We start from the raw sequence: 15555 nt of genomic DNA, 5'->3' as shown, positions 1-15555 counted from the left end.
CACAGTTTGAAACCCACCAGCCGCTCCCTGGGAGAAAGACAGGACTTTCCACTCCCATAAAGAGTTACAGTCTCAGACACCCACAGGTATGCAATGCCACCCTGTTGCATCGCATTGCAATGAGTTGGCATCGACTTGGTGGCAGTGAGGCTTTTTTTATGTCAGCTCTGTCAGTTACAGGAACCCTGGTGGCCCAGCCAGTTAAGTGTTGCACCAGCAACGGCAAGGTCGGCAGTTCAAAGCCACCATCTGCTCTACAGGAGAGAGATAAAGCTGACCGCGTCCACACAGATTCACAAACAGCCGCGAGTCAGAGTGGATGCAGTGGCAGTGGGCCTGGGCTTTGTACTGTAGTGTATATGAAAAAAATTAACATCTTCCTCATCCACTGGAGTCGACCATTTAAAAAATGTTTTCTAAATTTTTGTATTCAATCTTTAAAGTTTTCCATCTACTAATATGTTTTATAGATTAGGGAAGAGGGTCAGGTTCTGAATCGTCTCTTAACACATGGCCGCTTTGCTTTCAAGGAAGAAAGCAGGCCGTTGTAACTTTGACGTTCTTTTTTAAAAAGTACAGTCCCGGGGGAAAAAAGTACAGTGCGGGGAAAGGCCACACAGTTGTACGGCCGAGACAGAGAAAGATCATCGTAAAACCACGGAGCAGGAGAGAGAGGCGCAAGAGGGTGACATCAAGAAGTCAGACATTTCATGGTAGCAGGCTCCCCTCCTGGACGGCCATGACCTCAACAGCCTGGTCCGCGCACAGCGTGGGCCGAGGGCAGGATTGCGAGCCGGACCGACCAACGATGATTGCTAAACCACGCTTATCTCTACTCAGGTGGCGTGATTGCAGGTCACCACACGTCACGGGAAGGGGCAGTACAATAGGCACACGTATCATAGGAAGGGGATGCACAATAGCCATAAGCGTGACAGGAAGGGATGAGCTAGGGGTGTGCACATAGGAAGGGGAGGGACTAGGGCTGTACATGTGACAGGATGGGCGGACCCTAGATTCATGATGGCGGCCTAACCTTGGCCACTGTTGAGTGGATGGGATAAATGGGTGTCTACTTGCTCTGGATGGCTGATAACCCGTAGGGAGAATAACCCCTGACCTACTTCTGTTGACTCCAAGTGTATAGTCAGTCATCTGCCATGTGTAGCAAGCAGCTAAGCTTTGCATCAATTTGGGGGAGACAACTTGACACATCCTTCTGTTCCCCACATCACAGGAATGCAGTTCCAGTGCTAAGACGTGTAGCAAGCAGAAAAGCCTCATTCCCAAACTGGACCAAAGCCGCACTGGCTCCACCTGTCACCAGTAACTGCTAATGTCCCGTGGGCTCCTTAGATGGACACACGGGGGCCGTGGCAAAGTCTGGAGTGTGTGGCTGAGGGAGCCTGGTGAATAGTCACTGGCCAGCACAGTCTGGCCAGTCCCCTCCCTGCTGCAGGGTGAACCACATGGCACGGCTCGTGGCCCGGACGGCTGCCAGCGCGTCCAGACGTGCGCACGCTCTTGGACCGCCCTTACAGTGCTCGCGCTGTTAGGTCCCCGAGTGCAGCTGCACCTGTAACGTCACAAACAGCCCTGTGGTCACACACACAGTAGGAGGCAGGAAGCGCAGAGTCCGTCCCTTGCTCGGGCGTGTGTGCCTGTGAGGCTCCCCCGCTCACGGGAGCAGACGGAGCTCAAGTGGAGAACAGGTGCGTCATACCCAGCCAGGTTGGCACGAACTTCCGGGGATTCCATTCTGCCCACGTCATGTCTTTTAGCCATTTATTCCTGGGCATAGTCCACTAGTATTGTACTCTCGGTGTGTCATTATGCTTCCGGTCGCTCAGCTTCCCCTGCTGACGGACACGTAGCCTGACCCCGCCGGGGCCGTGGTCAACAAAGTTGCCCTGGACACTCCTGAGCAGGCCTCTGGACTTTCGTTGGAGTGGCATTGCTGTAGGTCTTGAGGGTCGGAGTCCACTTGATGGCAGTGAGAAGTGCCAGTCACAGCGCAGACGGACGGGCACATCTCTAGGGCATTGTTCCTACAGTGGCTCTGCCACCAGCTGTGGCCTAGGGGTCCTGCTGCACACGATGACATCAGACTCAGAAACTCGTGCCAGCCCAGTGGGGGTAGTGATACCGAGCAGCCGCCGTGTGTTCACGGGCCATTGGGAAGCCTGTCTTTGGGAAATGACCACCTGCTTCGCCCTCTGAGACCCTGGGTGCGGTGTCCCCCGTTGCTGAGTTGGAGGAGTTCTGTTGATTTGCTGGGACCAGCCTTCCTCCTGCTGGCGCCTCGCTGAGCAGCTAGCTGCCCTTTGGTGCAGTCCCGAGCTGGCTGGCGGTGGTTTCCACTTGCCCCAGGGATCTTTGCCCCGGGCCATAAAGCTGTTCCTGGGTTTCTGCCCGGTTTCCTCGCAGGTTTCGTGTCTGGGCGCGTAGTCACCACCAAGCAGTGTCACATGTGCTCTGACCCGTCAGCGAAAGCTCATTTGCCTCCGGTCCAGGATAAGCTGGCCCTTTCCTTCGTCTGTGGAATTGCTTTGGGACATTGGTAGAAACCCCTTTGTTGGATTAAATGTTTCGGGGCTTTTCCCTGGGTTATTCAGAAGTACGCTTAATTTTCAAATATCTGGGGCTTCTCCGGATTTCTTGGTTAATGATATCTACTTTTGTTGTGATTGGAGACTCCATTCTATGTTATTTTCATCATTTTACTGTTTTTCGTGGTGACGAGTTGGGTCGCTAACAGGACGGGTCAGCAACGGAAACCCACAGCCGCTTCTCCAGAGAAAAGGAGGCTTTCCACTCCTGGTGAAGAGTTGCCGGCTCGCAAACCCGGGGCCAGTCCCGCCCCTCCTTTAAGTTCTCTACATGTTGGCACTGACTGGATAGCAGCGAGTTTGTTTTTCTTTTCTAATCATCTTATTGGGGCTCCTATACCTCATCACAATCCATCCATCCAGCCACTGTGTCAAGTACTTTTGTACATTTGTTGCCATCATCATTCTCAAAACGTTTGCTTTCTGCTTGAGCCCTTGGTATCAGGTCCTCATTTTTCCTCTCCCTCCCCTCCCCTCCCTCCCTCAGGAACCCTTGATAATTTATAAATTATCATTATTTTTTTCATCTATTACACTGTCCAATGTCTCCCTTTACCCACTTTCTGTTGTCCATCCCCCAGTGAGGGGGTTACATGTAGATCCTTGTGATCGGTTCCCCCTTTCTCCCCCACCTTCCCTTTCCCTTCCTGGTATTGCTACTCTCATTGTTGTCTCTGAGGGGTTTATCTGTCTTGGATCCCCTGTGTTTCCAGCTCTAATCTGTACCAGCGTACATGTTCTGGTCTAGCTGGATTTGTAGGATAGAATTGGGGTCATGATAGTCGGGGCAGGAAGCAAGTTTGGTTTTTATGGAGAGAGAAAACAGGGTAGAAAAAGTATCTTAAGAAGTTCTGACAGATTCTTCCAGGTGTAGATGAGAAGCAACTTAGAAATCCCAGAAGCTCAGAAAACCCCAAGAAAGATACATATGACAGAAAATCACCTGGGCACGCCACCGCCAGGTTCCCAAAACCTAGAGACGAAGAGAAAAGGCAAGGCTTTTGACCGTCTCAGAAACCCCCTGGCGCCCCTCTTCTGCCCTACAGGGTCCCTGTGGGGTGGCATCGACGCCGGGCAGTGTTTAGTCCATTAAGACTGAAGAAGTACAGCTCGGTGCGTGCTCTAAGGAGCCCTGGGGGCAGGGGGTGAGCATCAGACTGCTAACTGCATGGTCCTTGTTCCAGCCATGCGGCTTCTCCACGGGAGGAAGACGAGGCTCTCTGCTCCCGTGGAGAGCCACGAAGGACACCCTTGACAGGGTAGCTGTCAACCACGGCCACCTAGGTGATGTCAGTGGGTTTGGAGGTTTGTGGGTGAGCTCAGCATAGTAATCTGTAATGTCCTTGGGGTCGACGTGGTTGATAGTGTTCAAGTAGCTCCATCTTTAGCCTACAGACTTCTTTACATTTATTGTAGGTTATGCTGCTCCTGAATTTCTTGATCCCTAATTTATCTGGAAATGGACCTATTTCACCATTATAAGGATATTATGGGATGAGATGGAATTCTGGGTTGTAAATCTCCCACCACGGCACAATCAGATGTCCTTCCACTGTCTTCTGGCCGCCATTGTTTCAGAAAACCTGTCAGCTCTCATATGTTCTGTAACGCACCTTATCCCTCTGGCTGCACTTAACATTTTCTCTTTGTCTCTTGGTCTTGGCAACTTGGCGGTTACGTGCCCAGTTGGTTCCCCCTCATATTGATCCTTTTTGTAGTTTTGTCAGCTTCTGGGATTTCTGAGTTGTTTCTCATCTAAACTTGGAAGAATCTATCAGTAATTTCTTAAAATGCTTTTTCTTACCCATTTTCTCTCTCAACTTCTTCCAACTATGTCTGTGATGGATGGCTTGGCATCGTCCTCTGGCAGCAAGGCCAGCCCCGTGCCATCTCTCTTCCTTCTGCTTTCGAGGTTGGACCCTGCCTCGTCCTTAGTGTCAGGACCTTTCCTTTGTGGTCTCCAAAATACGCTGTAAAGTTTGTTGAATGAGCTTTTTAAAAATCGTTCATTATCGTACTTTTTAGATTTAAATTTCCCATTTAGTTCTTGGAGCAGTCTGCATCCAAGCAGGAGAATCCAAAGCTGGAGTTCAGAGCTCGCTAGAGGAGTGGTCGTCCAGCCTGGAAGGTAGGAGATGCCCTGAAGTGGTGCCAACAGCACCGTTCTCAGAGTGGGTCTCAATGTAGATTCCTACTCCTCTCACCAAAGTGCCCTATGGAATACTAAAGTTATTGATATCGAAGAGGTCTAGTGTATGGACTTGCTGTAGGTGTGGTTGCTTGTGTTTGTGTCCTGTCTAAGAAGCCATCGTCCGGCCCAAGTCTTGAAGACTCCTCTGTGTGTTCTTCTGTGAGCCTCAGCCTCTGCGCTCACGCTTCATGCTGTGTTCCGTTGAGAGTGAGTGTTGGCATTCGGTGTGAGGTGGGACGGTACGCGGATATCCAGTTTCCCCACCCTGGTGTGGTTGTCCTGATGTGTTCCCCTCGGGCAGTCTGAGGTTGTGATTGCCTCAGCTTTTGTCAACAGCTGTGTTACTCTACGAAGCTTTATTTAGAAATACGTCTTATTTTATTTTCTACTTATTTCTATAGGTCAACATTTCTTTAAAATATTTCCAAGGAAGACTCATTTTAGCCTCAGATTTATTGTGACTAGAATTAAAGACGTAACTGGACTCTTTATCATAATAAAACGTTTCAGCGGTCTTTTGCATTAAAGGGTTATTTAAATATTGAAAAAATGTGCCAATATAAACTTTTATACCCCATTTATGCATTTGTTCTGAAGCCAATGTAAAGACTGCTAAATCTTGTTGGATTGTGGGATTAGATGGCCTGTCGGACCAGGAGGCCTGTCCAACCAGGTGGCCTGTCCGACCAGGTGGCCTACAAGTCCAGGTGGCCTACCAGAGTCTTTCTGACTCCTTTAACTAGTCTAATATGACCCATCAAGACTGACCACCTTCTTAAAATGTTTCTAAGATGGACTGCTTTTGTGGATTATCTGAAAAGGTACAAATTCAGTTCACATTTGAAGCCAATTTTACATGTTACACTTGCTTCGGGGTACACAGGATTGAAAGGTGAAAGGACCCAGCTGGCCAGTCTTTCTTTGATTTTTAACCTAGACCCCAAAAGGCCTGCAGGCATTAGACGTCATCAGAGAGGCATGGGGTGTAGTTTGGGTGCTCTGATACCCCTGTTCAGCTCGCGGCAGACACAGTGCCTGCACAGGGGGCTAGTGCTGAGCTGGTCAGGCTGCATCCCTGAGGGAGGCTGGCCGGCCAGAGGGAGGGAAGAGAGCGGGCCTCACCTCCCCAGGGTCTCCCTGCGCGCCCAGAGTGGGCATGGCCCAGCTAGTGGCCAGTGAGCTCTTGCTTGGGGTCTGCCTGTCAGTCGGTTGCGAAGGTTCCATGAAGCTCCATTCATGCAGATGGCAGTAATTCGGGGTTTGTGGCTGCAGGGAGGGTGAATTCTGCCTGGGTCTTTGAATCTTTAGAACGCCTACCTCCTCCTCCTCCTCCAAAGAGCCCAGGGCATTTTGTGTGTAGGAAGGATGTGCAGGACCCACTGCCGGGACTGCAGCTTGCACTCAGTGCTTCTCCTCACCTGTGCCCAGGTACAGATGACCTGAGCAGAGCCGCTGGCCTGCTGCCCCCTGGTGGCGGTGGCTCTGCAGTCTGCAGCTAACAGCAGGAGACAGGAGGCCATTGGGCCCTGTGGAGCAGAGGGCCGCTAGGAGAGCACCCTCAATTCCACACTTCAGGGAGCATTCTGCAGTGGAGATGCCCCTCACGAACCTGCCCACAGGGGCAGGGGGAGCGGGGGTGAACTGCAGGGCAGGAAACCTTCTCTGTCTCTCAGGTCTCACTCTGGGAGCCTAATGCCAGAGAAGTGTCCCCCACAGCACGGGACCCCTGGCCCGCCTGCAAACATCCGCTCCCCACCCCCAGAAGTGTTGCCCAGAGCCCCTGCCCCACTTTGGCCCTGAGGAAGGTGCCCCCAACCGTGTCTGTAGGCAAAAGGCAAGCCTGTGGGCCCCAAGGGTCTGGGCCTGGCCCGCCTGCTTGAGGCGCAGTGTCATGTGCGTAGCCGTGGCACCTTGTAAAGCCCTGAGCACTCAGCCCCTTCAGCATCACCCCTAAATGTGGACAGTCAGTTATGTCCCACCCCTGCCGGGGCACCTGACACAGTTCCTCATCTCCTCCAAGGGCTGGAAGGCAAAGGGCGTGCAGCGGGCGTGGGAGCCTGAGTGCTTGCCCACTGTGCTGCCCCAGCCGGGCACAGCGTGTGTGTGTGTGTGTGTGTGTGTGTGCGCGCGCGCGCACGCAGGGACCTCCGTGCACCCTCCTCCTGGGCCTGCAGGGTGCAACATCTGTCTTCAAAACAGGACCTTCCAGCTGTCCCAGCGCCCTCCTCGCCTCCCACCCCAAGAGCACCGACTGCAGAGTTGGGGAGGCGCCTGTGGTCTGGGGCTCAGCTGGGTCCTAAGTTTCAGTTCTATCTTTCTAACTACTGGTTTTTGTGAACTAACTTTCTTTTTTTTATAAACTGTTCTATTGGGACAGAACCCAAATATCATACAAGCATGTCAAGAAGTGGTCTTCAATGGTCACCAGACCCGATTTTAGAGCATTTTCTTTTTCGTGTGCTCCTTGTTACCCGAGGTGGAGAAACTCCGAGGTGGAGAGGATGGGTCCTGGGCTGTTCCCACGGCAGCAGCTGTCCTCGCGCCCCCGTTCCACCCAGTTTCTGGCTGCCTGACTATGACAAGCATCCCAGGCTGGGGACAAGGACCCGTGGGGACTGTGTGTAGGCAACCCCTGCTGGTGTCATGGGAAAGCCAGACTTTGAGTCCTTGGGGCAAGGGGGTAGGAGCCCCCTGAGGGGCAGGGGTGGCAGAGACAGGAGAGCCCTCCAGGCTCCGAGGAGAGCAGAGGCCATGAAGCAAAACTCTGGTTCCAGGAACTGGGCTCAGGGCCAGTAGGGACTGTGCTCACACTCTGACCAAACTGTGGCAGCAGGCATCCTTCCAGGGCCAGCAAGGACGCCGGGGCCCTTGGGGCCTGGGCTGGGGCCAGCAAAGCACGTGCCCTCCAGCCCAGGCTTCCTGTCCAAGGGCTAAGTGTCCCCTGAGGCAAACATGCTCCTTAGAGACCAGCGACAGGGCTGGCACTTTTTCCTGGAACACATGGTGGCCGCCCCCAGCGCCATCTGAAGGCCTCACGCAGAGCTTCCAGGGCAGCCCAGGGCTGTGGGTTCCAGACCACTGAGAAGGGCCTCCCCCAGGTGGGATCCCCTCTGTGAGACGGACAGCTCCTGCCTGCGTGACTCCAGGGTCCCTGTGTCCCCACGACCCACTACAGACACAGCAGCCGGGGTAGACTCCAGGGGTGAAGACACTGATTTGGCCGGGGGGTGGGGGGGGTGGGTTTCTATTCCTGGTAGGGAGGGAGACAGGTCCTTAAAAGCTCCTGAGCCCATCTGAGGGATGGGGCAAGGCGTGTGGTCCCATGTGTGGGGCGAGCTTTTTTTAAGTCTATATTTTGTCATTGAATGCATCCCGGTGGCACTCTGAGTTAAGCACTAACCTCAAGGTCATTACCATTCCCTCACCCCCATGCAGAAGGGCCTGCTCCGGAGGAGGGCAGCACCTGCAGGAGCAGGCGTGCGGCCTGGACGTGGGGAGTTGTGGGCAGCAGGCGGGGGCTGGGCATCAGCACTGACCGGTGTGTCTGTCCTGCAGCAGTCCTGTGTCAACTGCGGCCGGGAGGCCCTGAGCGAGTGCACGGGCTGCCACAAGGTCAACTACTGCTCAATTTTCTGCCAGCGCAAGGTAGGGGCCCTCCCCACGGACCTGGACCCGCCCACGCCCCACCCCCAGACCCTGCCCCTGTCACCACCACTGACCACTGCACCTTGCTCATCAACCACTGAACCCCACGCCTCCCACATCATGCCACCTCTACCCACCACCTCCCCCCTGGCTCCTCCCACCCTACCCCCCATTGAGCAGGTCCTGGAAGCCTTCCCCCCTCCTCCTTGGGCCCCAACATCCACCTGCAAGACAGCCACTCCCCAGAGGGTGGATGGCAGGGGACCCCCACAGGGATGGGACATGGTGTGGGGTGGGGGCTGCAGGGGGCGGGCGCCCAGGTGTGCCACACCTCTGCAGTATGTGTGCTGCAGGTCTCCTGGCCTCCCGTCTGCTGCCACGCCGGGTGGTGAGGTGCTAAGTCTGAATGCAGGGAGTGGCCGCCATGCCGGGCGCTGCCCTGGTGACCTCGGTTGAACCAGCCATGCCCCTGTCCAGGTGCCCACAGGCTCCGTGTCCTGGGGTAGGGGGCAGGAGCGCTGGTCGCCGAAGGAGGCCACTGTTCATAGGCTCCCCTTCTTGCTACCACGAGTCTGACTGCAGCCCTTGGGGGAGTCCCCACCCCCAACGGCTCCCCACTCCCAATGATGACAGCCCTCTCTGCTGAGTTGCCATGGTCTCCGGTCCCAGATCGCTGCCGCTTCTCTGTGGGGCCCACTTATTTCCATGGGCGTAGCCACCCTGTGCCTGTTTCTTACATGCACGTCCTAAGGTACAGCTGGCCACCCACTGGGCCGGGCACCATCCGCCCAGATGGACCTGGCCTCTGCTGGGGGCAGGGCCTCCCAGGGGTGTGGCTTCCTCTGATGGGACTTCTGCTCAGCTGTGGGGACCCCCATCAGGCTGTGCCAGTTCCCACAGAACCCCTCCCCCCAGGACAGGATGTGCGGGAGAGGGCCACCAGTGGCAGTGTGGGGCGCCCAGGGCCATCTGGGGGCTCAGGAGGATTGTTAGGGGGTGCACCAAGCAGTGAAGTATCCATCGTGCACACTGACGGGCGCCGTGGACGGCCAGCCTGCCTATCTGGGCCTGGTCTCCACTGAGTGCTCCTGGGCAGAGGAGCTAGCTGTTGTAGGCTCCTTGGGTTTTGGGTGAGCTTGGGTCAGCCCCTGGCCCCGGGGGGTGACTGCCCCTGGAGTCTCTGAGGAAAAGGGCACCTGGCTTGTCCACTCCCCACAAGATGCTTCACCGTGTCTCTCAGACACTGCTGGGGAGGGTGGTGCCCCCCTCACGGGAACATCACATGAAAATGTCACAGCCTCTTTCTTGAGTACCATTTTATGCTGCTGCAGCTGAGAGCAGACCCAGCACGCACCCTAACTCGCAGCCCAGGTGCTGCCTGGACCGACGTCCTCAGATGTGTGCAGCCTCTTCTGAGGCCACCGCCACCCCCTGCCCACCGTCACTCACTGCCCCGCCGGGCCTCTGCCTGAGACAAGGAGAGACCGCGGGGGCCCACCACACTCCTGGTACATGTGCAGCCACGGCTGGTGCGGGGTCCAAGCACCGTCAGCCTAGGCGCACCAGCCGTGAGCCCCCTCCCAGCCTGGCCTGCGCGCAGAAGCCGCTTCTGCAGGAGCCCTCTGGCCGGAGCGTTGGGTCTGGATGCAGGTCCCATAAGTATCGGGTGGCCTTCTCCGCCTGGTCGGGCCGACTCCGGGTGTGGACTTGTCCACCCAGGTTTCGTTTCTCACATGGGTGGTGGGAGGTGAAATGGGGTCACTTCCTCTGTGGGTCACTGTACTTCTGGGGCTTGGGGAACGGTCAGATCTGGTGCCTCTATGCAAAGGCTGGGTGGGGGTCAGACACTGGTCTCCAATACCTGTGACCGTGGCAGCTTCCCTGGGGCCCCCGTGGGGCTCCGGCTTCTCACATGAAGGTCAACGGTGGGGTCACGTTCACTGAGGGCTCACAGAGAACATCGCGCGGTCCCCATGGAGACGCCCACCCCTGACCACGGCCCGCTCCCGTAGCCTCACTGCCCAGTAGGCAGGTGTCACAGCCGTGGAGGTGCCTGCGAGTCTGCACATCAAACTTCTACTTTTTGAGCACATGGGCAACTTCTCTTTCCAAGAGGGGCATTTGGGGGAGCATAGGGCAGTGTGAGTGAGGCGGTGGGCGGGGCTTCTGGGATGCTGCTCCCACCACCTGATCCCCTGATCCCTGTGAGGTCCTGGAGACAACCTCTGGCCATGTCCCACTGCCAAGGGCACTGGGGACTCTGGCCGGCTGTAAGCAGTCTGCCTCTGTGTGGTCCCAGTGTGCTGATCTGGGGGTCAGCCTGCGATGCTGCTGGCTAGCAATGGGGCCCCTCACCCTGAGCATCGGGCCACAGGGAGCAAGAGCAGGGTCTGGGAATACTCCCTCACCAGCCTCCTACCTGCCCAGGCCACAGTGGGGAGCAGCCTGTGGGTCATGGCCCCACCCGTGGGCACCCCCAACACGGAGTGTCACCCTTTACAGGACTGGAAAGAACACCAGCATGTGTGTGGCCAGTCGGCAGCGGTCACCGTCCAGGGAGACGAGGTCCATGTGGATGAGGGCGTCATTGAGAAAGTGTCTGTGTGAAGGCGGAGGCACCCCCTCAGGAGTATGACTGGAAACCTGCCGGCAGAGCAAAGGACACTCAGTGGACCTGCCCTCGGACACGCATCTCCTGGACTTGGATAGCTGGTCGTCACCATGTGGACAGGAGAGGAGCTGAGGGGACAGTGGTGGGGACCGGTGGGGACACAGAGGGGTGGCAAAGCCCACCCCCTCACGGTGCTCTCCCCCCCGTGTACACACACAAGTGTCTTCAATAAAGTGAGGCCCTGCCCAGCCAGGGTCCCCTTGGTCTGTTCGTCCTTGCCACACGGAGGGGCCAGTACACAGGCCCACTGCACTGGCCCCAGGGCAGCAGGGACAGCTGGGCCTGAGGCCTCCGGCAGTGAGAAGCTAAGCCAAGCCTATGACCAGCCTCTGTCATGTCTGGTTGGTGGGGACACATGCTGTGGCCAGAGACGGACTCGCTGGACATGCACAGAGCTTCTGGCCAGCAGCCTGTGCCTGCTTTCACGTAGCCAGGTCCATCGTGCCCCTGGGCTTTCAGGGCTGGACGCCAACCAACTTCAAGACGGACCCCAGGACACGCGGGAGCAGGGAGCGCCCTCTGGAGTTGTGTGGGTAGCTCACAAGGGCCATACATCATTCTCAAAGGGGTCACTTTCTTTCACAATGAAGTGTCCATGCCACATCAGCTGGTGCCCAGAACTCCGAGTCCTGTACTCACATCATGCAGTCTCTTGGCCAAAGCCCCCCGTGCCCACCTCCGTGTCCTGGAGCAGTGGAGCAGCACAGGTGTGGACTTGTGGGGGATCCATCTTGCCACCTGCCTCCTGCTGAAGGTGGGGCTGAGCCAGCTGCTGAGAACCTGGCTGGGTGACCCTGACCAGTTCTTGAGACTAGCTAAGGGCAGCCCCCCTGCCCAGCCCCAGCCAGTGCTGGGTTTGGCCCAAAGTCTGTCGTCAATAAGGGGAGCGCCCCCTCCTGAGTGCCGAGGTGCCCCTCTGAGGGCCCAGAGCCCACACCAGTGGCTGCTGCAGCTGATGGCAGGCTGGCCAGATACCACTTACAACCTGTGGGCAGTGGCTGGTTAGGAGGCTTCTTGGCCCTGAGCTGGGGCCGCCTGCCTGGTGGTCAGACAAGAAAACCAGTGGCCAGCCATAGCTGACCCCCTGGGGACCAGCCTGAACTGAGGGACTGTGTGGACAGAACCTCAGCCTGGAGGGGAAGGGTCAGGGACTGGGCAAGCTGAGCCAGCGCCAACCCTCCAGCAGAAGGCCCACCTCTCTCCTCGGGGTGGGGCGGCAGCAAGGCCACGCCCTCCTTCCCAACCAGGCCCCTTCCCCCACGGAGTGCGGAGGGCTGCGGGCTGGAGGATGTCCTGGGAGCCATTCAGCGGCAGCCACCCAGAGCCTTGCGGAAGACGTTGCGGAACTCGGCGTTGAAGGCAGTGTAGATGACGGGGTTGAGGGCACTGTTGACGTAGCCCAGCCAGGTGACAGCGCTGACCAGCCGGGCAGGCACGGCACAGGCTGGACACAGCGCGCGAGTGATGTGCACTACGAAGAAGGGCGTCCAGCACAGCAGGAAGACCCCTAGGGGTACCGCGGGCGTCAGGGGGGGCTCCGCTCCGCGGGGACTTGCCCCCCGCCACCCACCTTGGGGACCGGTACCCACCGACCACCACCGGCAGGACCCTCATGGCCTTGCGTTCTCGGCTGGTGATTTTGGCGCGCCTCCTCCTGCGGGCCTGGGGTGGGGACTGGGCGTGGGCCGGGTCCGGAGGCGGGCTGGGGTCCCTGCTGGGGCTCTGGGGTCCAGGGAGCGCGGAGTGAGGTGGGGCTGGGTAGCTGTCTTGACCCGGGCTGTCGGGCGCCGGTTCCGGGTTGCTGGTGGGGGGGCTGCGGCCGGGCTGGAGTCTGCGCAGCTTGGCGCGGCGCGCGCGATCCCGGCGCCGCAGGCCTCGGAAGGTGGCCCAGTAGAGCAACAGCATGGCGGGGCAGGGCAGGAAGAAGGAGCACACGGACGAGTAGACGACGTAGTCGCTGTCCTCCAGGCGGCACTCGGCCGGGTGGCGGCCGCGCGCGCCGTTGAGGCCGCACAGCACGGGCGCCGCCACGGCCGCGGACAGCAGCCACGTGGCACCGATGAGCAGCAGCTGGCGGGGGCTCCGGCGGTTGTATCGCAGCGGGAGGGCCACGGCCACGAACCTGCGGTGGGGAGGTGGGGCGCGATGAGGGGGGCGGGGAAGAGCGGGGAGCAGAAGGGGCAGGGGTAGCACACCCACCTGTCCACGCTGATGGCACAGAGGTTGAAGATGGAGGCTGTACACAGCATCACGTCCATGGCCATGAGCACGTCGCAGAGGGCGGAGCCCAGCCGCCACACGCCCCCCTGGACCTGGGCATAAGACCAGCTTTAGAGCTGCACCCCACCCTCCTCTGGGCTCCTGAGCCTCGAGAGGGGTGTAGAGGAGTAGAGAGCCTCGCTGGACGCCCGGCCCACTCTGCTCTCCCACCCTGTCCTTACAGAATGAGAAGGGCCTGGGGAGACCCTGGGAGAGGGCTAGACACCTCCTGACCTATGGGGACACCCCTCCCCTCTCTGTCTCTGTCACCGCTCTGTCTCTGCAGACTGGACCGGTCCCCTCCACTTCGCTCAGAGCCTGGGGATGTAGTGGGTTAGCAGTTCTAATCTAGCAATTGCTCTGGGGGAGGAAGATGATGTTTTCTGCTCCTGTAACTATTTCCAGCCTTGGAAACCCAAAGGGGCAGTTGTACTTTGTCCTGCAGGGCCACTGTGAGTTGGGATTGCCTTGATGGCCCAGAGCGTTTGCTCTTTGAATGAGGGTTGTGGTAGGAACCGCCACTTCTTGTCCTTGGCACAATAAGGTGAATGCATAAAGCTGGGGTGAGGTCACTTCAGGGTTGGGGGAGGCTGCTTGTGGCCTCCAAGGACAAAGGAGCAGCAGCCAGCCCCCCTCACCAATCCCCTTCCAGTGCTTTGGGACGATTAGGAGCTTAAGTCATTACGGTGCTGTGTGTGCGTGGCTGGGGGAGGGCAGGTCACGTGCATACGTGTCCTTCTGGCCTTGGCCGCAGCCCGGGCTGGAACGGTGGTTTCCACTTGAGAAAAACCCCGCCCCTCCCCCACGCCCAGGACAGCGTGTCCAGGCCCAGCCCTAAGCAGCTTTTCTCCCCAAAGTTGGAGGCGAGAGGGGCTGGCACCACAGTGGAACCAAGCATGCACAGGCCAGCGCTGGTCTGGGGCAGAAGTTGAAGGCCCACCCAGACCTCCCCTCCCCCAGCAGCCCTCCAGAGTCCCCCGTGCTGTGGGCTGAGTCCTGGGTGTGTGTGTGGGGTGCCTATGTGTGCACGTTCGTGGGCACGCTGGCCATGGTTGGGTGCAATGATGTGAGGATCTGTGCCCAGGGGCATTGCCTGCATCTGGCTGTTCCCAGCTGGCTCCCTTGAAGAGCTGAGCCCAGCTGGGGATGAGGAGTGGGGGGGACGGGGCTGGACTGACAAAGTCGCTGGTCCCTGGGTTTTTCCTGGGAAGCTGAGATGAGAGGAGGGAAGAAGGACCCCGAGGGAGGGGGACACTGCTGGCCATACAGACTGGTCAGAGCGCAAGCAGGGCCTGGCAGCCGCCCCAGCCCAGGGTCCCTGGGAAGGCGTGGCGACGGGCGGGGGCACAGGCTCACCTCGGAGTAGACAAAGAGCGGCAGGACCAGTAGGGCTAGGAGTAGGTCTGCGGCCGCTAGGCTCACGATGAAGTAGTTGGTGGGCGTCTGCAGAGCGCGCTCGGACGCCACGCTCACGCACACGAGCGAGTTCCCCGCGAGCACTGCGCCGATGAGCAGCACGCCGCCCGTGAGCGCTGCCACCGCCCCCGCGCCCCCCGTGTCCGGCCCGGGCTCTGCCAGCAGCCCGGCGGCGTCCGCTGCGCTGCGGTTCCCCATGGTGCACAGTGCATGCGCCCCAGCGGACGCCCAGCACCTCGGACAGCGTCCGTCTGCGCTCCGCCTCTGGACGTCCGGCTCTGGACAAGCCCCGCCCCGTCCCGCCAGACGCCTCCAGGACGACCCGCCCACTATAAGCCTCTCCCAAAAGATCCCTCCAGTGTGCACTGACCCAGAGTAAGCCCCGCCCTGCCAGACCCTCTAGGACGCCCATCTCCAACAAGTTCCATTTCACCCCGCCAGAACCCTCCAGGACGCCCCGCCATGTCAGAACCCGCCCCCTGCAAGGGGTAAAGCTTGCCCCTCCCCACTCCCGCCCTGCAACACCCCTCCAGAAGGCCCGCCCCCGAAAAGCCACGCCTCCTCCAGTCAGAAACTCCTTTCCCTTCGCACCAGTCCCATTCAGTAAGTGCTGACCCCAAGTAAGCCAGCCCTGCGCAGCCTCAGGTCACACCCTCCTGGAATAAGCCCCGCCCCAGTCTCACCTGGTACACCGCTCCCCAGCCTTCCGCCCACCTTGTTAGGGTCCTTCCGCTGGGGTCTGGTGGTGGACGCCCTGCGCTTAC

At 58.6% G+C, this 15555-nt stretch overlaps 2 protein-coding genes across 5 annotated transcripts in view; one reads left to right on the top strand and one right to left on the bottom strand.

The window, feature by feature from the left end:
- Nucleotides 1-11297, top strand: part of DEAF1 (DEAF1 transcription factor) — a 29018-nt gene extending 17721 nt beyond the window's left edge. For 3 of the 4 annotated variants that reach the window (XM_075545145.1, XM_075545147.1, XM_075545148.1), the window contains 2 exons: nt 8356-8445; nt 10948-11297. In XM_075545145.1, coding sequence (XP_075401260.1) covers nt 8356-8445; nt 10948-11052 — 195 coding nt within the window. In that variant the 3' untranslated portion in view covers nt 11053-11297. The remainder of the gene's footprint in view (nt 1-8355; nt 8446-10947) is intronic. The other variant, XM_075545146.1, reaches the window with a different exon arrangement.
- Nucleotides 11298-12420: 1123 nt separating this feature from the next.
- On the bottom strand, nt 12421-14989 carry DRD4 (dopamine receptor D4). The gene is made up of 4 exons (XM_075546424.1): nt 14732-14989; nt 13316-13428; nt 12706-13238; nt 12421-12623 (listed from the first exon to the last, which is right to left on the bottom strand). Exons 1-4 carry the CDS (start codon nt 14987-14989, stop codon nt 12421-12423), a joined length of 1107 nt encoding a protein of 368 aa, XP_075402539.1.
- Between the last annotated feature and the right edge of the window lie 566 nt (nt 14990-15555).

The sequence above is a fragment of the Tenrec ecaudatus genome, chromosome 4 (assembly GCF_050624435.1).
Source record: "Tenrec ecaudatus isolate mTenEca1 chromosome 4, mTenEca1.hap1, whole genome shotgun sequence".
Taxonomy (NCBI): domain Eukaryota; kingdom Metazoa; phylum Chordata; class Mammalia; order Afrosoricida; family Tenrecidae; genus Tenrec; species Tenrec ecaudatus.
The sequence above is the reverse complement of the archived record's forward strand: the minus strand, read 5'-3'. Positions and strand labels throughout refer to the sequence as shown.

Bases quoted from the DNA above. Each gene is read 5' to 3' on its own strand.
- DRD4 (XM_075546424.1), bottom strand. From the start codon at position 14,989: ATGGGGAACCGCAGCGCAGCGGACGCCGCCGGGCTGCTGGCAGAGCCC. The intron at 13,429-14,731 runs GTGAGCCTGTGC...TCTTATGCCCAG, and splicing joins CGCTCTTTGTCTACTCCGAG to GTCCAGGGGGGCGTGTGGCG. The intron at 12,624-12,705 runs GTGGGTACCGGT...CGGTACCCCTAG, and splicing joins GGTCCTGCCGGTGGTGGTCG to GGGTCTTCCTGCTGTGCTGG.